The following is a 23,912-nucleotide window of genomic DNA, read 5'->3' as shown; positions in this document are numbered from 1 at the left end:
AGAATAACCCAACTAGGGGTACGACTAAGGTGTGACTTCATACTTGAATCAAGATAGAACAAGGATAGGCTAGTCAAGTGGCAGAGCCCGATGACCCGAACCGTTCAATCCGGGTAATGTGGGGTCAAGGTGGGATACAGGTTGATTAGTGCAATCGAGGATGACCAATTCTAATAGGATCTAATATAGGCCAATGTGGGGGCTGGTACACTATCCGATAACCATAAGTCAGGGCCCCTTTATTGAGAACAATGCGAGTTGCAAGAGAGGGACCCTCTAGGGTCACCTGCCATCTAAGAGAGAAAGGAAGAGAGACGAGAGAGAAAGATAAAACAAAAAAGAGAAATAGGCTATAGAGAGAGCATTTTAGGTGTCGGAGCAATAGTGGCCGGAGGCAAGGATCGACGACCACCATAGATAACGAAATCATGCCAGCGACTGATAGCAGAAGATTGAACAAAGAGGGCCAAATCATATTTTTTAAATGAAAATCATAGAGAAAGAGGGATAAAACAAAAGAGAGAAAGATTAAGAAGAGGAGGAAGAAGGACTATGAACGGGTGGCCATGGTGGTGATGGGCAATATCTAGAGGGTCGACGATAGAGGGCCACTATGAATGGTGACAACCATCAACAACAGGTGGTTGGTAGCAGAGAAACCAAAAAGAAAAGAGGTTGATGAAACTTGGGTTCATAGCTCGTGAAACAATGCTTCTAACATGCTTGCCGGCGATTGAACCTTGGTGTCCGATCACGGAGCATCATCATAGGGCTCCAGTTGCAAGTAGCGACGACAATGATGGACGGAAGGAGAGAAATGAAGGAAGACAAGTAGAAAATAGGGGAGTGGTTCCATGTTGTTTTTTTGGACGATATCTTGATGGAGTCTGGCCGGAAATCACTCAACAAATAAGGAAAAAATTAGGAAAAGAATATTGAAAAGGACTTGGGGCTTCATACCTTTTCTCCGGTAAGTATTTTAGTTGTGATTCCGGTAGGCATAGTGAAGGGCATGTGATAACCGGCCCAAATTAGGCCCATATTGGACTGAAGTTGGCAGGCCCAACCGATTTCAATCTAAACTTTAAAGAAAAAAAAGATGATCGGAATAGAAAAATCACGACCCCTGTTCGAGCATCCACCTCTGGTGCAAGGCATGGCCGATATGAATGGCTGACAGTCGTTTGAGCCACCCCTAATCGTCGAAAGGCCGACACAATCCTTGGAACCGCCGACTTTATCTTCCACCCTCCCTTTTCTCGATCGCTCTATTTAATCCCTTCTTTCCATCCGGATGAACCACCACTGATCTTCATTTTCTTTTCTCATCTCTGACAGCTGTCGTGCCACCATAGTCGACCGCCACTGACCAACCCCCCTCCTTCCTCTCTTTAGATTCTGGTTGCTCGGCCTCCCTTGTTCTGAGATATATTGTCTTATCGGAATGCATCACTGTTGGCCGAGATCCACCACCATGACACTCGTCTATAAGCTCTCTCTCTCTCTCTATCTATCTATGGCCCTTTTAGTTAGAGAAGTTGCAACCATCGTGGCTAGGGACGCTATCCTTTTTTCTTCTCCCATGCCCTATTTTCTATGCACGCGCTCGAAGCACCATTGCACAGGACGAGCCGTAGCCACTATGTCTGTGACCCATGCCACCCTGGCCTCCCTCTCCCTCTTCTCATCATCTTTAGGTAGTTCTAAACCCAATCCTACTCCTCTATATTGGGCCAAACCGAGATGCTCTTCTTGGTCATTCCATCTTCGCTAGTCGCCGGCGGCTACCATTGAGCATCGCCTTCACTACCAATCCCTCCGCCACCATCACAACTGGTTGCCATCCCCCTGGTCTCTCTTCTTTTTCCTCTTCCCTCTCTTCTCCCAATTTTTTTCTTCTCCCTCCTCCTTTAATTTCTTCATTTTCTTCCCATTTTCCTTATTTATTAATTATTATAATAAAAAATCTTGTTTTTCTTCTCTAGTTGTTATTTCCTCTGCTTTAGCCGTGGACTGGATGCAGTGATAACCATGCCACTGACAGACCAAACCTAGATTCCTAATACTAACTTATATATTGGAGGGTCAAATCGGAGCCAATTCAATAAGCCTTCATCCATTGTTTGTTGTCTCGTAGGTCCATGAAGGCAATCCAAATCAGTATTTCAGGATCTAGCGGTAACAATACATAATACATATTTAAATAATAGTGATTTATTGCAGTTATAGAAATAATATAATAGTTGTTAGAGTCTATTTTGATAACATCATTTATCATTTTATTTTTATATAATGCAAATTAATACTCTAAAACTTGGATTAAGGTTTCAATGGTATCGAGATCTCCTGATAATAGACCCCTTCAAAGTTGATATTTTCCACCACAATATATCTGAGCTACTATTTGCTAACTAAAAAATTTTGATGATATTTTTTTAAGGCTAACATAGAATTATTGTAATTATTAATCAGAATGATAAGAAAGTAAAAAAAAAAAAAAGGTTATTCATTAAATTGTTAGGTTATTGACTATCTATGGAATGAAAATACCTTGAAACTAGCATATAAGAAATGTTAAAGAAATAATTCTATTTTAAGAATGAATAATAAAAATGTCATATAGAAACCATTTTTTAATATCACATTTGTAAAAATTTTATTATAACTAATTTATATTTATTTTTCTAAAAAGTAAAATTATGATTTAAATATCTATTATTTTTGTCAAGAAGTAAGTTGCGCTTAGGCTTTACCAAGGTGTCACATTATAAGTTTGCGACATTCTTCTTTTAAATCATGCTATCACTTTAAAACTTAAGTATTTTACAAGAAAAATACACTTGTAATATTTAGTATTGTTTTATTTTTTATAGTTTCCATACCATTTTTTTAAATTTGGACAAACTCTAGACATTCTTCTCGAGTTAGATTTCTTTGCCTTCGATGTTGGCATATTGAGATTTTACATCAAGTTGTCAATACCTTTTACACAAGTTTTGAACAAGGTTTACATAGAATTTAAAAGGATGGATTATAAAGACAAACGTTACATGCTAACTTGTCTATAAAATTAATCAATAACAAATATATAGGTAAATTAATCTATATCAGAACTTGTTAGAGCACAATAAACAACTAGAATATAAAGCTAATATATTGGCAAACTTGCACAAGTTCTATGTAAGTTTTCTATTGTACTAACTATATTCTCAATAAGCTATCGACAACTCGGTGCAAATTCTAGTAAAATGTTATACAACATAGACCACTGTTATAGTTCAGTGAAGTATTATGGAAGGGTGCCTCTGGACCTTCCAAGGTTGATTTCTTTTTTTATCGTGTCATGTTGGTGCACAAGTTTTTAATACAATTTAAACAAGTTTTAAATAGGATTTGTATATAAAAAAAATTGAGTTTAAAATACATTATAAATTTTTAGTAACAATAAGCATCCATAATAAATAAATAATACTATAAATTATTTTAAAAAATAAACTAGAAAGTATAAAATAACAAACTTTCATATGATTTATTAGGCTTCAATTATACTAACTATATTCTAAAGTCAGCTATTTACAATTTTTTCAAATTCTATTCATAATTTGTGCAACTTGTACCCACATTGTGAGTGGAGGAGCTAGCTGGAAAGGAGAAGGGATAATTTTGTAGGAGTTTCAAAAATTTGTACTAGATGTGTAATTTTTTTTAAAAAAAATCAAATCTATAAATAAAAATGACTATACTCTTCTTGCATATTTTTTTAAAAATTAATTAAAAATGAATTCATCTCCATCCTTTTATTTAAAATTTTAGTAAAGTAGCCTTATAACTGTCTTTTGTAGCATGCAATTAAAGGTCTTCTATCCAATCTAAAACACACACACACAAAAAAAAATCTTTTTACCTAAATCTATAGTTTTATAAGCTTTGGTGATTTTTTTTAAATATAAATACATAGGATTTTTTAAAAGTTTAAATTAAGCTGCCAACCGTTTTGTATTGGTCTGGGGACTTGGCCCTCGGCGGTATCTTTCCAAATCCCTTTTTTTTTTTTTTGTGCTTAAGCAAAAAGAGGAGGGAGTGGGAATTAACCCCATCTGCAAAGCAGTTCCATTGGATCCTTCTTCCATCAGAGAATGCTCGACGCAGTTAAAAAACCATTTCATCAGCATGGGTTAACCTTCATGGAAATAGGTCACTCTAGTATCATCTCGGTATCAGAGGATTGGTAGTATTTTCAACCGATAAAACGGACGGAGGGCATTCGATTTTTATATTAAATTGATGCCCGTATATTACGAACTTGGATTACTCGTGCTACCATCTCGATGGTTCCAAATTCCTCTTTCTCCAACGTCTCAATTCCCACGCCGGTATCTTGTCCAATAAATAGCCGCCGGAGGTGGGGAGGACGTGGGCCCCCATCCGACCGTCCCCAACCGCGCCGCTTTGGGATTAGGGCACGCTCCACTGTCGCCTCTTGTTCCCCCCTTCAATCTCCGCCCTCCTCTCTCCCCCAAGATTTCTCCCCACACCCGCCATCTTCCGATCGAGGTGAAGATTTCTTCCTTTCCAGATCCTTTCTCTTCTAGATTTCTTTTTTATTGGATAAAGATGATCGATTCCCCCTCTTTTCGTGGGTCGAATTCTTCATGTTCCTTTTCTCGATCCGCTTTTCCTTACTGTTTAGGTTTTGGTATTCTAGAATATCTTGGATTTCTATTCTTTTTCCTTGTGATCAATTTTTTATATAAAAAAGTGATTTTGCTTGTCGCTTGGACACTCTGGTTTGATGAATATATTAACATCTTGGCGGTGTTTTTAAGCTGTGCAGTATTGGCTGTTGAAATTCAAAATTCAGTTTTAAACTAACCATCTCATGATTTTTTTTTTGGTGTTCGATTATACTAACATCGCTAAGGATGGATGTATGTATGTGTGTATGTGTGTACATGTACATATATGTACATATACCTATATTCACATATTCATACATACATATATATACATATGTGTGTTTCTACGCGCGCGCGTGTGTATATATATATATCTATGTATATATATATGTATATGTATGTATGTATATGTATGTATGTATGTATGTGTGTGTGTGTATGTATGTATGTATGGATATGTATGTATGCGTATATGTATGTATGCGTATATGTATGTATTTGTATATGTATGTATGTATATATGTATGTGTATATGTATGTATATATGTCTATGTATGTGTATATGTATGTGTATATATATATATCTATGTATGCATAGAGTCTTGCGATTTTCATATGCGAAAATTTATGATGTTGATGATTTGGAGTTGTCGCGTCATAGATTGTTATATTGGTCTTCCTTTTCAACCTAGTTGCCCTGATGAGTTTAATTAGATTATAATATAGGGAAAAAAGATGATTGTGGAACCATTTTTTTTTTTTTTTTTGGTTTGGTGGTAGTATCTGACTTGAGACAATTTTTTGAATTGGACATTGGCTAAGGCTATTTGTAATAGTAGTAAAAGGAAGATGAAACTTTTGATTATGGTACTCAGGGATTAGTTTCATCTTACTTGGATACGACATGAGAAGGGTATGCTAATTTTTTTTGCAATTCCTAGATGGACTTGAGTACAATGGTGAGGACACTGATGATGTTGAGACCAGATTAGTCTCTAAAATACTTTACCCTTGAATTGTCCATATCTCAAAGTTCGTTCTAGTTTGACACTTATGATGTTTTATATAGTAGAAATGGTTAAGGATTGAGCTTGGAGTATGACAATTCATGTGACAAAATTTTTTTGTCCCTTTAGTTTTGTAAGCCTTCTATTTTTTTAAAATAAGCTTTACGTATTTTATATCGATAGCTTTCCTGTGGAATTTTGTCACAATTATTCATGATATTTATTTGTGAGGCCCTAAAAACAGCATCTTATCCCACCCTTTGGCCAGAGGCCTAGAATCAAGGGTCATACTCTGTTTTTCCCCTCCGATAATGGAGCTTCGAGTGAAGGGTAAGGAGATACATGCTTGCCTTTCTCATAAAGCTCCAGAGAGTGAATATGCCATCTCATGAGAGCAAAATGTTGACCTCTATTTTGATTCTCTATGACATTCATGTGGCATATATTAGTCTCTTGGCATATATTGGCTTTTATCAGGACTCAAGGTTGATGCAATTACCATGATATGATCTTGTCTCTCATTTGCCAATTCAAGTAGCATTACTTCCAATGTAATGGAAAGTTAGAAAATCTTTCCAGCTAATTTCGGAATGAATATTGTTTACTCTGGGGGTTTCAGAGTCAAAATCATCCTGACATGGTGGAGTCTTAGCTTATTGTTCCTAAAAATGTACAGATAATAATCTATCCTCAAAATCTCCTGTCAAGAATGCTTTAATTTCTTAGCCCTTGGCAGCCCCATGATTGTTGTGTTCAACATAACATAGTTGCTAGTTCATTTTATGCTTGAGTCTTTTCTGCTAGATTCTTAGCTATAATTGGACATACAATATTTTTTTATGTTTTAAGATTGCATGTTGTGTTAAGTCCATCAATCTATATCCTTTATTATGTTATTCAAAGTCTTTCATTTTCAAATATCTTCTATACTCATGCATGAGATATGCTGAATTTGGTGGAATTACATAGAAATTCAAATCTAACACTGTTTCTAAGAACTTTTAAGATCATCTGTTGCATTCAGCATGTCCTTAAAATTAGTGCTAAATCGAGTCCTTGTGCACAAGTTGCATCCCACTAATCCCAGATCAGATTATTAACTGTGTTATCAGATAGACTTCATGTATGAAATGGTTAGATAATTATTGTCCCTTTTGTTTTTCAGAATCTTCAGGTGGCATAATGTCAGCTGTTACCATCCCTACTGCCTGCATGGCCACAAGCAGCATCAGAAGCCAGGGCCCTGCCATGCTGATGAAGAGCCCTTTGTCCCTGAGCTCCATAAGTAGCATCTCAAAAGCTTCCAGTCTGAAAGTATCTAACTGCTTCAGGGCATCTGCCATGGCTGTCTACAAGGTGAAGCTCATTGGGCCAGAGGGTCAGGAGCACGAAATTGAAGCTCCAGATGACACTTACATTCTGGATGCCGCTGAGACCGCAGGAGTGGAGCTGCCTTACTCATGCAGGGCTGGGGCATGCTCCACTTGTGCCGGACGCCTGGCGTCCGGTAAAGTCGACCAGTCCGATGGATCCTTCCTTGATGAAGCACAAATGGAAAAGGGGTATGTCCTGACATGCATCTCCTACCCAAAGGAAGACTGTGTTATTCACACTCATAAGGAAAGTGAGCTTTATTGATTGCTACAAATATGCTTGGGGTAATGTTTGAAATGTATCAGGACCAACCGGATGCTTCTGTTGTCACTGAAAAAGGTTCTTGGAATTTCTTTATCTCAGTTGCAGTGCTGTTAGCTGTTTAGAATTTCATTGCCAATATCAAACCTTTTTCTCAAACTGATATGAATGTGGTTATTGTGGAGTATTTCAAGTATATGATAACACCTTAGTAAATCAGGTCCAAGTATTGTCTATGACTGTGTGACATCTATATAATGGAAATTTGTCTATCTTATCAACAGAACACTCCAAGCCGGTTCTCTGCCGCTCCTAAATGTGGATTCCGTGCGCCATCAGCATCATTCCCCAAGCCAAGGCGCAGGACCACCTGGAGTCTCCCGCTACTAAAACGGTTTGAAGAAATAAATTTTTCTTGCTAAAATATTTTTTTTAAAAAAAAGATGATTTTTGAGAATATAATGTCTGAAAAAATAGTTTTAGCATAATTGGTCGATCATAAAAAAGTGACACATTCTAGGGTGGTATGAAATATCTATTATACTCTTATTAATAAAAAAAATTTATACATGGACGTTGATTACTTAAGGATATTTTTAGAAAAAAAAAACTTAATTTTCAATCAGTGGGAATATAGCTTTTTTTATTGCTCTATAGATTTGTTTTTCTCATAAGGCATCGGAATTTTATTTTTATGAAAATGTTACTTTTTATATTTTTTTTTAAATTTCAATCAAAAAAAGAGGCTTTTTTTTTGTTTTTGTTTTTCCGTTGAGCACATTCGGTGATCAAAGAGGCCCAAAAGGTAAGCTCAACAAGTAACTAAGTAAGGGTCAGAGAACGGTCTTGTTTGGTGCAACATTGAAAGCAGTCATTGTTAGTACAACATGGCATTCACACGTATAACATAATGGAGCATTTATTGGAAGAATATGCAAAATAAATAAATAATAATAATAATCTTATCTTGAGGATGATTTTGATCTCCATTGGTAGAACTGAGCATAGAGTATCGACTCTTGGTCCCTTGGCTAATATAAACTACTCAACTATTAAAACACAATATATTGGGTGAGATTCTTTCAAGCTTCATCTTGTTGTCAATTGATTCTCATTATGGCTTTCTGATGTCTAATTATTAGGAAAATGCAATAGAAAAAGATGTTTAATCTTGTTTTTATTCTGTTGGTTATTGCTACGATAATTTCGTAAATATCAGCTGAGAAATCTTTAGGGCATGGTTGGATGACCAACCAACCTATTGATGTAGAATCATCTGTACATGCACAGGGTCAGAGAGATGAAGGATCATGGCGGCTCAAAGATCCCAGTATTAATTTCATAATTTTTATGGACACAAAATTGCATTTAAAACAAAGTATGGTAGTCCAGAAGGTCCTGATGGGTGTGCTATAACATCCGTCCATTTCTCCCACTTTTTCCTTCGTTCCTTTGCCAGGCAGTTCTCGACTAACTACAGTTATTTGATTCACAACTTGTGGCCTGCGGCTCAAATAATTTTACAGATTCAGATTAGATCGAAACAAGTCGTAGAATTGAAAATCTAAAATTATCCAAAATTCAAATGAGTTAGGTCAGATTCGGTCGGATTTGAATTCAGTAAATCCAGATCCGACTCGAAAAATGAAACGGATTCAATTTTAGAACCTGACCCAGTCCCACGAGTCAAGTCTAAGCAGGTTGGTTGGGTTGGGTCACAGGTCAATCCGATCCATTTGCAACCTTGGTTCTTGCTTGTATGGAAATATCTCGTATATGCACTCATTCCGCATCTCAACAACCCTAACAAGCTCTTTAATCTCTTTATCACGTCCGTCAAGATAAATGGATACCGCAGTTCATATTAACCTTCTATTATATATAGATGCTTCCGAATGCCTACCAAGTACCTTCATGGTATTGGAATAATTGGATGCTATAAGCTTAGTGTCTAGCCTCTCCATTTTTCATTATTTGTTTACGGTATTTGATTTTGTGTTTGAATTTAAATTTTGAATATTAGTTTATTAGACTTTTCCTCATATTATGGAATGCTAGACCCCGCTAGAAAGATACCATTATAGTACGGGATGGCTACCATGAAAAATACTATTATGGTATGGGATTATTACTAGGAAATATATTCTTATGATATGGAATATCTATATTTATATTACAATATGGAATGTAATGAGAAGAATCTACACTTACTTGTCCTTGTTTGCTTCCCCAAATGTCCCTGTATCTTTCTTTGTATAACAACCATGTATAGCTACATATTACTTGCCTCTTTGTTTTTATTCAATTCTATCAATTTTAGGATTATGATCATGTTGTATGATTATAAATAGACACATCAACCAAACATGAACCACTTCACCAAACTTTTCAGGCTCGAATCATTCCCTGCAAGATGCACCCACACCTCACACACCAATGGGTCCCCCTATCACTCACATGTGGATGCCATATAAGAATGGGGCCGGTGTGTTAGTGATGGAGTGTGTGATTGGGTCTTTAGAATTGGGTTTGTGAAACTTTATGATTTAATTCAGCTGGTTTACTGGTATTACTCAATTTGACAAATATGTGGACGAGAACCCTAGCGCTAAAGATGGCAAACAAAGCAAGTCAAAGTTTTCCACGAGAATCTCGCCCACCTACCGCATGCAAAGTGAAGCTCGACTCGTGATTAGATGATCCAAAAGAGTAGTTGGGAGAGCGTCAAGAGGAAGTAATATAAAAAAGAATAATAATGGACGACTGCAATAAGACCTTTTAACTGCTATGATTAAAGTATCTGAAGGATGAGAATTACCTTAAATTTCTTATCGGAGGCACATATAAGTTATTTTGGGTGATGTTCTTATTGCAAGTTTGCAACAATGACTGTATTCATTATTTGAAAGGTGAAATTTTATCAAAGTGTAGATGAAACTACATCTATTTTATACAAATCTTATGGATGCATTAATTGTGGTATTTTTTTGTGCGATCTAGAAGAAATTTTCAGAAGCTTACAACAAGTACTATACCGAGGGATACAGTCCACGTTAACACAAAGCCAATATTACATTTAGTTTTCAAATTCATTTCAAATATAATAGAATAAATAGCAATCCAATTTCATTATCCATTAAATGCTACCAAGACTAGTTCAGAGCATGTAAATCCAAATATAAATACTAAATTCATAATCCTCAATATTCAGAAAATCATTAACTACAAATTTATAGTCAATTTAAAATACTAATATTTTTCTATAAAATTGCCAAGCTTGTTAGCGTGAACTCCAAGCCTGAAACATCCTTCGTTCCTATCGACTTTATTTGTTTGGAGAGAGAAAAATAAAAATATAGGTATATGAGTGACACAGCTCAGAAAGTAAACCTTTCATTACCTTACCAGATCAAAACTAAGTTTTTTTATGTCAATGCATCATTTAAAGACAACAATAGATATTCCAAAATAAGCATTTTATAGTGCAATATATTAAAATAAGTGATAAAGCAAATTATGCATGAACAAATCATCCATCTTTCATAAACATAGTTCCAACTTTATATTGCAAATAAATTCGTAAATCCTTTTTCACGTCATTTAATCCTGTAATGGATCAAAATATTGTTCACAGATATTCGTGCCATAATCACTATAACCCATGACAGGGCCATCTTCAGAATCGATAAGATGTCATAGTTTGTATTCGTTATCAACTTTAACCCATTGGCAGAGGGTCGTTTTTGTTAGATGCTAGTTCCAAGGTATCGATTGCCCCCCATTTCTAGGAGCGATCACAGCAATCTGAAAGCCTCTAGAAAATTTATATCTTTTTCTTAAAAATACATATAAATAGATGAAAATACTAAATAGCATGATCGGATTCATATCTCACAAACAAAGCTACTTTTATGAAAATATTTATGAAACTATTTTTCATAATAAAACATGATTTTCATAATACATATACTGATCCATAATTTTAAGAAAAGTATGATATTTCTATAAGCAAATTTTATGTATGAAAAACATAATTATTTGAAAAATAAGAAGTATAAGATTTATTTACCTCTTTTGTCTTAGATTGTCAAACTTCACTAGGCATCTATCTCTGCTAAACCTATTTAAAATATTAACAGCAAAATTAATTTCTAATTGATGACTTGAATAAAATAATACTAGAAGACTTGAACAGGTGTACGATAGTTTCGAGTATGTTAGGTCTGGATGGTTCGCTCAATGAATTGGACTCAATAAGACCAAGATCAATCAACAAGGTTCATCAATGGGGGTTTCAGGGATATTCAACAGGACCAGGGTGATCGATCCAGTAAGCGGCCCAGGCATAAGAGCAGTTTAGGATCTCTTTTTAGGGATCAACTCAGGCTCATAGATTAAGTCGATGGAACTCGGTTCAAGGATCTATGGGTCTTCTTAGAGAGAAAAATAGAGAGATGAGAGAAAAGGAAGAGCGAAAATAAGAGACAAACAAGAGAGAGATGTCTCTTTATCTCTCTCCCTCCTCCTCCTCCTTTTCTCTTTTTTCTTTTTTTGGCAAAATGGAGGAAGAAGGAGGTTGTTGGTGGCGGTGGTCATGGTGGTCTGGCGAGGTGGTAGCCAAAGGTGGAGATATGAGGCAGGGGGCGGCCGACGATGGCGGTCGGTGGTTCAAAAATTAAACTAAAAATAGGGTCGAGAAACAGAATTTCTTGGCTTGGTATACTCGGATCCCAACTTGCTCGTTGGTGGCTGGAGATCCGACTTCCACCAAGAACTGATGTAGGGAAGCAACTGATGGCTTCGGCAATTAATGTCAACGATAAGCATTGGCGGAAAAAAGAAGAAAAAGAGAAGATCAAAGGCAGAAAAAGGGTGGCCAAACGAGGCTGGGCCTCACACCTTGGATGGTTGATGTTTAAACATATTGCTTTTCCTTCTCTCACTTTATGTTGTTATTTATCATCATCCTTGACCTTCAATAGTGGTTTTTGGACTTTCAAAACTTGTGCAACGTACTGGATTTACATTTGACAGCAAGTCATTTGTTTTTTTATTTTTTCAGTCAAAAAGAAAGATCATGTGTTATCTGATGTTCATGGCAACTAGGTTACCAGTCACCGATCGAGAATTGTGTAATGGATTTTATTTACACGAGAATTGTATGAATTACAAGTCTCATTAAAAAAAAAAGGAGAAAAATGTTAAATCCAACGCACCAAAGCGATGCAATTATCGTACAAGAAATCTATTAATTATATCAAAACTTTGGTGCCACCCTAACTTCACAAAAAATTCCACATAGCACGGCACGAGCCTCGCGTCCTCCCTTTCACTTCCCACCCTCCACCGAACCCGATTGCTGACCCCACGACCCTACTCGATCCATCGCCACAGATCTTGCCGCGTGTTCTTCCACCTCCGCCTCCGCTCCCCACGACGCCGCCCTCCTTCCCGACGCGAACCGCATCATCCCTCCTATTCCCCGCGCGGCCGATTCTGGTGCTCTCCCCGCCGGCGCTGGAATATTCTTCGACGGCACAGTGATCTCTTTCTTCTCCTCCTCCCCTTTAACTTCCTCCGGAGCCGCCCGATCTCCCCCACCGCGCCAGAAAATCGCCGCAAAGACTCTCCAGCACTCCCTTTCCTCCCTCTCCTCCTCCGCCGCCACCGCCCCCGGGCACTCCCTCTGACACCGCTTTCGCTCCCTATCCGACGACACCTTACCGAAGCACGACACCTTCGGCGATCCCGGCTCCAACTCCGGCACCGGAGACTTCCTTCCTTCCCCGCCGCCGCCGCCGCCTGCAGCCTTCTTGGGGAAGATCTGGACGTGCGGCGGTCGGTGGGCTCTCCGGCCGTCGTAGCCGGAGTTGTGGATCTTTCCCGGAAGGCCGATAATTGGGGGCTTCGCCTTGAGATTGGCGGAGAAGCGCTGGGAATTCGAAGCTGCCAGCGGCCGCGGATTGGTGTGGTTGGACTTGGGATTGGTGCCTCCCTTGGTGGAGTCCTCTCGATCGTAGACGGCGTTCAGGTCCGCCCACTCGATCTCGTCCCCGATCCTGACCTCGAAGGACTCCGCTGGGAAGTCCGGGTCGCCGCCGGCTTCCGCCAGAGTCTCGCAGGCGACCTTCCGGTCTCCGCCGCAGACCAGGTTCTCGATGTCCACCTGAGGCATCTGAGTTAAGAGAAAGAGAGTGTATGAGAAGAGAAGGGGCTGAGACGGCGAGAGGTGGTTAAAATGGGAAGCCGGTGAAATTTTCTACGTAGTTCGTGTGGGTATGGCTTTAGAGGGAGTGGCTGCCTCTGTCGCTTCGAAAAGTAAACATAGAAAGCTGGTGGTAGCCTAGTGGTACAGAGCGGAATTTCTATCGTCATGGTTTCAAATTTGAATAGCTGCAGTGTTGGTTAAAATATGGCTTTGGCCACTGCTTGGACATGAGGCACATGAACGTTTTTTATATCTCTAATAGCTAGGGTGGTGGCAGGTGTGACGTACTTACACGTGGGACTCGAGCCAGAGCCCAGAGAGATAGCTGAGCTGGGCCCACGAATGGGAAGGATATGAGTAAAACCGATCGGGATGCCCAACACACAGTCATTTCTGCCCGCATCGAACATTCTCCTGACGGGGCGGGGGCCCAGTGAGGGCTGCTACGGGGAGATGGGTTTGTTCCTTTCTCCCTCCTTCCCTTTTTATTAGCAAAAAAAACAACATAGAAATGGTTTGACGCACCAATCACTTACACAAGCTTTTTCAGCAAGCCCAATTATCCCGCCAAGGAGCACATTGATCGAATTATGAAGTGCCACGTCAGATAAGAACCTTTCCGTTTAGCGAATCGGCGACGTCTACTTAGTAGTTTCGACTTAGGAGATTCCTTCTTGCCAGCTAGGAGGACCAGTTCGAGACGTGACGTCATAGTGTGGACTTCTCTCCGACAAAACCCGGGAAGTTTCCCTGGGTGAGGACGTCAGCAGACCGGCACCGTCCGGGCAGTAAATCCGGACACTGGATTTAGGTGGGCAGATGCAACCGAGTGGCTGCACATGGGAAAGATGTTTTTACTTTTTATTTTTATGTATAATTAAAAGATGAGCAATTAGATGAAAATATTGTAAAAGTATTTTTTAATATATGATATTTTGTTACTTTATGAATTAATAATATTGTTATAAACTTATTCAGTATTAAAAAGGAAAATTTTCTAACCATATCACCTTGTTGATGTTCTATGGAATATTTTTGATCCAAGTATAAGTAGGATTGTGATGCTTTTTATCTGAAACTTATGGGAGGAACCTTACTATCTTTGATTATCACACCCACATTTAGACAATCAATTCCATCTTTTGTTTTTGTAGAAGTAATTTGTTTGAGCCTCATTTTAATATATATCGAAAATTTCAAAATCTAGTGCAAAATAAACCTTTCTCTAGCATCTAGTGCTTCAACATGTTTTGCTGAATTGTTGTATACCCTCCTTTTTCATTTCTAATCATTATCCTGACACTAGCTATTTCATCATGCAAAAAAATAGCTCCATCAATATTTACTTTATAAATCCAACAACTATTAGTACAATTGATTGGAATTTCACTCTAATGAATTTCGTTTCAAGAGGTCCGAGATTCAAATCCTAGATATTGCTTTAAAAATAAAACTACTTATAAAAAAGTTACTTTATTCCATAGTCAACTTTTCTTCTTCAATTTGTATCTCGTTGGTAGAATCATTATGTATGCCCCTAAAATCCTAGATATTATTTGTTACATACTTTAAACTTCCCAATGAACCTTAGCAAGTCAATGAAGGGTTGTCATGCCCGCAAGAGTTAGAACCTGCACTTGTAGAGTAAATCTTCATCATATATGCTACATGATAAGCATTTCAAACTTTGAGCTGACCAATGTATGAAAAGTGCTATACCAAATGATCCTCTGTAAGTGGGTTGTAAAAGAAATTTTCTTGATGATTTTAACTTCATGTGGTAAGAATATATTGCTAATTAGTTATTCATGTGATTAGAAAGGAGAGCAGGTTTGGATCGTTGTATGAGAGTGTCACTAGTGTTCGACCTAGAAAATATAGATGGTAGTGGATTCCGCTATCTTGATATTCAAAGACTTTCACTATGAGATGCTGATTTATGAGGAAATAGAGCGGTAACTATGGTGCTATACTAAGAACCACAAACTAGGGGATAAATTAAGAGATCTGAAGATAACTGAAAGATAAAATTAAAATTACCGATCATTGATGGGCAAAGGGCCTCTTATTAGGATTATAATTTAGTATTTACAATCCTATTTTTTAACCATTAGGTTTTTTTCTGTATCTAGTACAAACACTTATTATTTTCAGTTTGTTGATCCAATGAATTGATTTTGATGAGTACAAAATATTTGAGTATGATACTAATAATTTTGTAGAGTAGTCAATTTGTTTCATAGGGAGCTCAGTAAGTTTGAAAGGTTAGAGAAGCATGAATAAGACTAGAAGAATAAATCACAAAGTTGGAGAAGTATTTGAAATATTTCAGAAGATTTTTTAGTGGAGGAGTCACCCAGAACCTCAAGAGTTGACCCCAAAAAGCCATAGGGCAAAAACAAAAGATAACCACTTTCAGATATCTCAGGAGTCAACCCCAAGACTTCAAGAGTCGACCCAAGATTTCAGAAGCTAGCCCTAGGATCTCAAGAGCCGATCCCAAGATTTCAGAAGCTAACCCTAGGATCTCAGGAGCTGATTCTAAGATTTCAGGAGTTGATCCCAAAATTTTAGAAGTTGACTCCTTTGCGGTGACAGCTTTAATGGCTAGTTTTTCTGTGAGGACAAAATATTCAAAACTGCTTCCAACAGCTAGTTTTTCTTTCAAGCTATAAATGCTTCTAAATTGAATTGGAGAAGATGATGGATTAAAGAGATTGAGTGGATGAGGTAAAAGAAAAGAAATATAAGTAAACACCATTTCTTGAGTTTCAACTTGAGAATTGATCTCAGAAGTGATCATTTAAAGCCCCCCTTTAGAGTGAGCTTCGAAACATCCATAGAGAGAGAGAGCTTCAATTGCCAATCATTGAATTCCGTCACAAGATCAAGAGCAAACAAGAAAGTAAAAGGAACGAGCTGAATTCTACTCACTAAGATTCTAACATCCAAATAATAATTAGTCCATAATCCAACAAAATGCTCCATGCTCTCTCAGTATAAGAATCCCCGATCCATATTAATTTGTACAAAAATGAAGAAAAGGTTTGATTAATCAATAATTTATAAATCACATATTGTATCTTTTTTTTAAAAGTAACTTCACTAGAAACTATTGATCTTTTAGTAGCAGGCTATCTAGTCATCCATCTTAATGGCAATAGAAGTAACCACCTAGTATAGATATTTTTTAATGAAATTTTTTGTGAGTGATATCATGCACTCTACAAATCCATTATGAACATGTGAAGAAAAAACATTATGCATTCAAAATGAAAACCTTTAAAAAACATCTTTATAGTGGAATTAACTAGTCCAAAGACTTGGAAAAACAACCCATGTTTTAAACTTTGAACGTCCTCCAAATATGCAAGGGTGTGACCACTAGGTTATTGCTCAACTCACCTCTATTTTCAAATGATGTAAACCATAATTTCTAATTTGTAATATATCTACAAGAAACCCACAACTAAGATTTGCCAATCAAAATATACTACTATAGATATTCTACTTGTATTACCTACATATTTTAAGCATATATCCTTTTCTAGTGTCTTCATTTTGATAATGCATAACAAAATATCAAATGTACTATAAATAGAACCAAACCCATGAAACTAAAGCATATCTCGATGTTGTAGACAAAAATGAATAGAACCTATGAGGTAAGCATTATAAGAGAAGATAAACACTCCGCAGTTGTAAGTTAGCATACCTACACCTTTCGAATCTCTCTTGCAAGATGAGCTTTTAATATTGTAAATGTTGCCCAGATAGACAACCCAAGAGGGGGGGGGGTGAATTGGGTTTTTAAATTAACTTAGCTAATTAAAACTTTGTGGATGATTAACTAAATACTATAGCCAGTTATTTAATTAAAGCTAAGTGCTGTGAGTAATGTATGGGGAAGAAGATGAGAGACAATGCACTACAAACACAAAGTTTTATAGTGGTTCGGAGCTAACCCTTGCTCCTACGTCCACTCCCCAAGTCTCACTTGGGAATTTCACTATAACCCCCTTGGATTACAGCCGGTTGTTTTGCAAGCTCACAACCGAACTTGTTGTTTTACGAGCTCACAACGAACTCGGTCGGTTTTTCCAGGCTCACCGACTAGAACCAACCCCGATTGTTTTTCCGGGCTCACAATCAAACCCTTACACTCGTTGGTTTTAAACCGGCTCACCAACCAACCTTAATCCCCTTGATTCAATCCTCCGATTGAATCAAGTAAATACACGAGATAGAAGAAAACAGAAAATAGCTTCTCAAAAAGCAGATTTAAAACAATATAATCGTAAAGGAGTTAGAAGCCCTCAAACGCTTTTAAGATGGTGAAGAGGTGTGGCTTCTGGAACTCCGGTCTCCTCTTGAAAGAGTGATCGACTTGAAAGCAGGAGGAGGAAGCTTTGAATGCTGGGAAGATGTTGGTGGAGCAGTAAATGCAGATCTTCCCTTTTTCTCGTTGAAGAGCACTTAGAGAGCTTGAAGACTTGAATGCTAGGAGTGGAATGTGTGTTCTCTACCTTGCTACAGTCTTCTGTGGCTATTTAAGCCAACCCCCACGGAAACTAGCCGTTACTCTGCTTTTTCTGGCCGTTCTGCACACTCTGCGCAGCCTGACAATGTGACCGTTGGTGGGTTGGAGTCGACTCGCGCGATCAGGAGTCGACTCGGCTGTAGCAGGAGTCGACTCGAGCTTTTCCGGAGTCGACTCGGCAACTGTTCCCAGTTTGAATTAAAGTTGCCGTCTTGACTGGGAGTCGACTCGTCTTGACCCGGAGTCGACTCGCCAACTTCTGGCGCTGACCTGGCAATTTTGGAGTCGGCTCATCCTCTGTAGTCCGTGGATCCAAATTTGAATTTTGTCCACTCGAGTCGACTCGACTGTCCTGGGAGTCGACTCGAATCTCAGAGCCCGAACTCCCGATTCTCTGTCTTTTGGCTCATCCAGTCTTGGAGTCGACTCGAACTTCCTTGGAGTCGACTCTGCTCTCAGTTTCCGAAAGTTGGTCTTCTGCCTTTTGACGTGAAGCTTGTCTTGGAGTCGACTCGAGCTGTCTGGGAGTCGACTCGAATCTCAGAGGCAGTAACATGGTCTTCTGTCTGTCGATGGTCGCACAGTCTCGGAGTCGACTCGCGTACTGCGGGAGTCGACTCGAATCTCAGAGTCCATAAAACGCTCTCTGACTTTTTCTTTGTGTACCGCTGGGAGTCGACTCGCGTTCCACTGGAGTCGACTCGAATCTCAGAGTCCATAAAACGCTCTCTAACTTTTTCTGTGTGTACCGCTGGGAGTCGACTCGCATTCCACTGGAGTCGACTCGAATCTCAGACCTGAAAAACTGCTCTTCTGTCCTTCTGTCTGTTTTCAGTCGGAGTCGACTCGTACTGATCAGGAGTCGACTCGAGCTCGTGCCAGTGACCTTGATACGCTTGGAGTCGACTCGTGAAACTCGGGAGTCGACTCGTATCTCAGACATTGGTTCATGCAGACTTCTTAACTTATCCAAAATGCTATGAACCAAGTCTAGAGACACTTGGACAGGATTTTCACTGAAACACTCAATTGAATTTATTAGTAATCACAAGATATACTCAAATGCTTTGAGCTCATCAAAATCAAACGGGGTTTTAATCGATCACTCCACAATCTCCCCCTTTTTGATGATGACAAAACTTTGAGTATATGTAAAATGAGTTGCTCAGTAAATAATGAAATAAACTCCATAAATGAATTCAAATGTCTTGATAATTTAATTTATCCAAGTTTGAAAGGAGTGAAACATTAAATTTCGGAGTTAAAGTTTCCCCTTTCATTTGGAATTATATAAGCCTTCATATTCTGCAATCAATTGTTTGGCTTATATGACATTAATGATTTAGCTTGATTAAAATTCAGATTCTCCCCCTCAACATATGCATTCAACTATGTTTTGATTTTCTGAATTTTCTTTTAATGCTTTGAAATTTTTGAACTAAAATTTTTGTTTTTAGAGGAAAAATCTGTCAATTTGTTCTTGAGTAGGATTCAGCTAATCTCCGAATATCCCTTGAATAGATTCTGGAGATTACTCCATTAGGAGCCCCAAAAGAGAAATAATGAGCCTCGAGGTACGGAATCCACTTAGAACAAATTTATGTGTGTTTTTAAGAGTTTATCGTTTTATTTATTTCCATTGATTTCTTTTACATATTTTTTAATATTTCTCCCCTTTTACATATTTTATACTTACACATTTCTTTTTAGAGGAAAAATCTGTCAATTTGTTCTTGAGTAGGATTCAGCTAATCTCCGAATATCCCTTGAATAGATTCTGGAGATTACTCCATTAGGAGCCCCAAAAGAGAGATAATGAGCCTCGAGGTACGGAATCCACTTAGAACAAATTTATGTGTGTTTTTAAGAGTTTATCGTTTTATTTATTTCCATTGATTTCTTTTACATATTTTTTAATATTTCTCCCCTTTTACATATTTTATACTTACACATTTCTCCCCCTTTTTGTCATCATACCAAAAAGGAGGTAATCACACACAATCAATGGCACAAATGGCACAGTCAATCATCAAATGGCACAGAAATGAAGATAAGATTTCTACTCATTGTATTGATATGAAGGTGAATACATTTGAGCATACAATAGGTAAAGCAAGAACAATACAAAAGAAGACAAAACACAACTCAAAATCATCTATGACCTCCTCGAGGATGTGCCTCCCCCTCTCGAGGATACATCTCCTCCTCTGGAGGATGTGGCTCCCCCTCTCGAGGATACATCTCCTCCTCTGGAGGATGTAGCTCCCCCTCTCGAGGATACATCTCCTCCTCTGGAGGATGTAGCTCCTCCTCTCGAGGATGTGACTCCTCCTCTCAATCGGCTCTGCTCCATGAGGAGGGCGACTGCCTCTGTAACATGGCCCAGCTGCGTGATAATAGACGTGGTGGCTCTGCTATGTGTAGTGGAGAGCTCAGTCACCGACGTCTGAAGCCCAGTCACCGAGGTCTGAAGTGCGTCCAGCTTGTCGATGAGCACATTCGACAAGCGCTCGGCCCCCTCGGTGGTGGTGTGCATGTCACGGCGGATGTCATCCCGCATCCTCCTCGTGGTGCTCGTGACCTCGCTCATGCTGTGGAACTGGGCCTGCACCAGGGTCCTAATGTTGTAGATCTCCTGCCGCACCTCAGCCGTCATGTCTGTCACGGCTGTCAAGGATGGGACCAATGCTGAGGATGGAGTGGGTGCAGGAGTGGGAGCTGGCACGGAACCTCGGAGCTCCCGGAGCAGCTCGTCCCTCAAATCTCGGACGATCTCCTGCCGCAGCTCCCGGAGCTGCTCTGGATCAATACGGACCTCCATAGATGGTGGAGCTGAGGAGGAAGGTCCGGCAGAGGTGGTAGGAGCAGGAGGAGTGGATGGAAGGTCTGGATGGTCTGGGAACTCTGGGTAGTCAGAATCTGGCTCAGGACTGGGTGATGGTCTGGTGGTCTGAGCGGTGAGAGTGGACTTCCTAACCCAGATCCCTTCTCTCTTCCGAAATCCCATCCTGTGCATGGTCCCCGTACCCAAGCGATCAGTCCATCGCAAGGCACGAGAGGGTTCCTTCTCAGGAATGGAAATTTCGTACTGCCTAAAGAGAAGAGTGAATATCATTCCGTATGGGAGGGAGAGCCTAGGTCTATCCAGGGGCTCACACATATACCTATAAATGAGCTTGGGGAAGTTGACCGGGGTGTCCTGAAGAATGTAAGACATAATAGCTAGGTCCCTCTCATTCACAAAATCAAATCTCCCTGTCTTAGGGAAGATGGACCTGGACAAAATGCTCAAAAGGATTCTCACTTCAATAGGAAGTGAGCTAGCAGATACCTCATCTAGGGGAGACTGAGGTGGATGCCCTAAGACGATCGTAAGGGCCTCAAATCTATCCTCAGGATGTGCAGGAGCCACCCCTACTAATGGAAGGTGGAGGATATGGGCAATGAGGTCCTCTGTGACACGCAATGGGACACCTAATACCGTGCCCTCAATACCTCCATCTCCCCGATGGACGGTACTGTAGAACTCTTGAACTAGGCCAGGATAGGTGGGAAGGTCCAAGGTGAGGAAGTACTCTAGACCCTGGGCTCTAAGCCTATCGCCTATGGTGAATCCTTCCCGGGAGAGATAGTCGAAAGTGACATACCTCCCGGAGGTGACGGCCTTCCCGGCCAACGGCCTAACATGAACCACCCTAGGCGGGGAACGATCCGGAGGAGGTTGCCTCGCGGGATCGTGCCGCGCCTTGGAGCGCCGCTCGGGACCGGCCACGGGACGGGACCTCTTTCTAACAACTCCCTTGCGAGGCATCTTGACCTAAACGAGATGAAAACCTAGAGAACGAAGAAGGATCGATAGAGGAAGCTCGGGACTGACCTGAAAAGACCTAGGAACGGACGGAAACTCAATGTCCGGTGAAGAATCGACGGGAAAAGGGCTTGGAGACGATCGAGGATGACCTAGGAGTCGGCTCTAGGGCTTTGTGAACAGTGGCGGCTTGAGAAAAAGTGTTTGCGAAACGACAAACCTAGGGTTAAAAAGTCGGATCCCGACTGCGAGTCGACTCCCCTGAGTCGCGAGTCCACTCGACCTCGAGTCGACTCCAGAAAATGCGCGAGTCGACTCTCCTTATGCGCCTGTAGACTTCGAGTCGACTCCCGACAATGTGCGAGTCGACTCCCCCTCAGCTGCCAACTTTGCGAGTCGACTCCCCCAAATGCGCGAGTCGACTCCCCCTTAGGAGCCGGCTCTGAAACTTACTCGAGTCGTCTCTAACCTTGGCACGCACTTAAAAATCATGCTATAACCGTGCCAAATGAGGGAAAATCACCTAGTTGGGATCTGATTTGATGATCATTGAATAGAAACTCTATTTTAACCTCATTTTAACCATCAAAATCAATTAATCTAGTGGAAACTCCCACTAGGATGGGTCAATCACTCCTAATCCCCTCCTAAGTACACTGAACCTCTCTTCACTTAGGGGTTTTGTGAAAATATCTGCTAATTGATTATCAGTACAAACAAATTGGAGAGTCACATCACCATTCAATACATGATCTCTTATGAAGTGATGTCTTATCTCAATGTGTTTAGTTCTTGAGTGTTGAATTGGATTTTTAGTTAGGTTTATGGCACTTGTATTATCACAATTAATGGAGATTTTATCTTGTTTAATGCCATAATCTTCTAATTGTTGTTTAATCCACAAGATTTGAGCACAACAACTCCCGGCTGCAACATATTCAGCTTCTGCAGTGGATAATGCAACCGAGTTTTGTTTCTTGCTAAACCATGAGATTAGGTTTTCTCCTAGAAATTGACAAGACCCGCTGGTACTTTTTCTATCAAGCTTACATCCAGCGAAGTCTGAATCTGTGTACCCTATTAAGTTTAGGCTAGATTCTTTAGAGTACCACAGCCCTATGTTCTTAGTTTCTATTAAGTATTTAAAGATTCTCTTAACTGCAGCTAGGTGTGATTCTTTAGGATTAGCCTGATATCTAGCACACATGCACACACTAAACATAATATCAGGCCTACTTGCAGTAAGATACAGTAAAGAACCTATCATACCTCTATAAAGTTTTTGATCTACAGATTTACCTGATTCATCTTGGTCTAACTTACATGATGAGCTCATGGGGGTGCTGATTGACTTGTTTCCCTCCATATCGAACTTCTTGAGCATCTCCTTGATATATTTGGCTTGATTGATGAAGATGCCTCCTTCAGATTGTTTGATTTGAAGCCCGAGGAAGTAGTTCAGCTCTCCCATCATGCTCATCTCAAACTCACTCTGCATCAAATCAGCAAATTCCTCGCAGAGGCGATTGTTAGTAGCACCGAAAATGATATCATCAACATAAATATGTACTAATAACATATCCTTATTTTTCTTTTTCAGAAATAATGTTGTATCTACATTTTCCCTAGAGAATTCATGTTCTAATAGAAATTTACTAAGTCTCTCATACCATGCTCTAGGTGCTTGTTTTAGACCATAAAGTGCTTTGTTCAGTTTATACACATGATTGGGGTATTGATGATTTTCAAAACCAGGAGGTTGTTCCACATATACCTCCTCATTAATAAACCCATTTAGAAAAGCACTTTTTACATCCATTTGATATAGCTTGAAGTCCTTAGAGCATGCATATGCTAATAATAGTCTAATAGCCTCAAGTCTAGCTACGGGAGCAAAGGTTTCATCAAAGTCTATACCTTCTTCTTGATTATAACCCTTTGCTACTAGTCTAGCCTTATTCCTTATAACAATTCCATTTTCATCTAGCTTATTTTTATATATCCATTTTGTACCTATAATTGGATATTCAGAAGGTCT

The 23,912-nt window shown here is 39.4% G+C and overlaps 2 protein-coding genes across 2 annotated transcripts; one reads left to right on the top strand and one right to left on the bottom strand.

Moving 5' to 3' along the window:
• Window positions 1-4,295: 4,295 nt before the first annotated feature.
• On the top strand, window positions 4,296-7,534 carry LOC103706587 (ferredoxin-3, chloroplastic-like). The gene is made up of 2 exons (XM_008790736.4): window positions 4,296-4,554; window positions 6,849-7,534. Exons 1-2 carry the CDS (start codon window positions 4,329-4,331, stop codon window positions 7,319-7,321), a joined length of 699 nt encoding a protein of 232 aa, XP_008788958.2. The 5' UTR covers window positions 4,296-4,328; the 3' UTR covers window positions 7,322-7,534.
• Window positions 7,535-12,454: 4,920 nt separating this feature from the next.
• On the bottom strand, window positions 12,455-13,614 carry LOC103706586. The gene has a single exon (XM_008790735.4). The coding sequence runs from the start codon at window positions 13,491-13,493 to the stop codon at window positions 12,648-12,650; it is 846 nt and encodes a 281-aa protein (XP_008788957.2). The 5' UTR covers window positions 13,494-13,614; the 3' UTR covers window positions 12,455-12,647.
• Between the last annotated feature and the right edge of the window lie 10,298 nt (window positions 13,615-23,912).

Source organism: Phoenix dactylifera, unplaced genomic scaffold (genome assembly GCF_009389715.1).
Source record: "Phoenix dactylifera cultivar Barhee BC4 unplaced genomic scaffold, palm_55x_up_171113_PBpolish2nd_filt_p 000275F, whole genome shotgun sequence".
Classification (NCBI taxonomy): Eukaryota; Viridiplantae; Streptophyta; class Magnoliopsida; order Arecales; family Arecaceae; genus Phoenix; species Phoenix dactylifera.
The sequence above is the reverse complement of the archived record's forward strand: the minus strand, read 5'-3'. Positions and strand labels throughout refer to the sequence as shown.

Excerpts from the sequence above, each read along its gene's own strand:
- LOC103706586 (XM_008790735.4), bottom strand. The coding sequence starts at position 13,493 with ATGCCTCAGGTGGACATCGAGAACCTGGTCTGCGGCGGAGACCGGAAG.
- LOC103706587 (XM_008790736.4), top strand. The coding sequence starts at position 4,329 with ATGGTTCCAAATTCCTCTTTCTCCAACGTCTCAATTCCCACGCCGGTA. Across the intron at positions 4,555-6,848 it reads CCCGCCATCTTCCGATCGAG|AATCTTCAGGTGGCATAATG; the intron begins GTGAAGATTTCT and ends TTTGTTTTTCAG.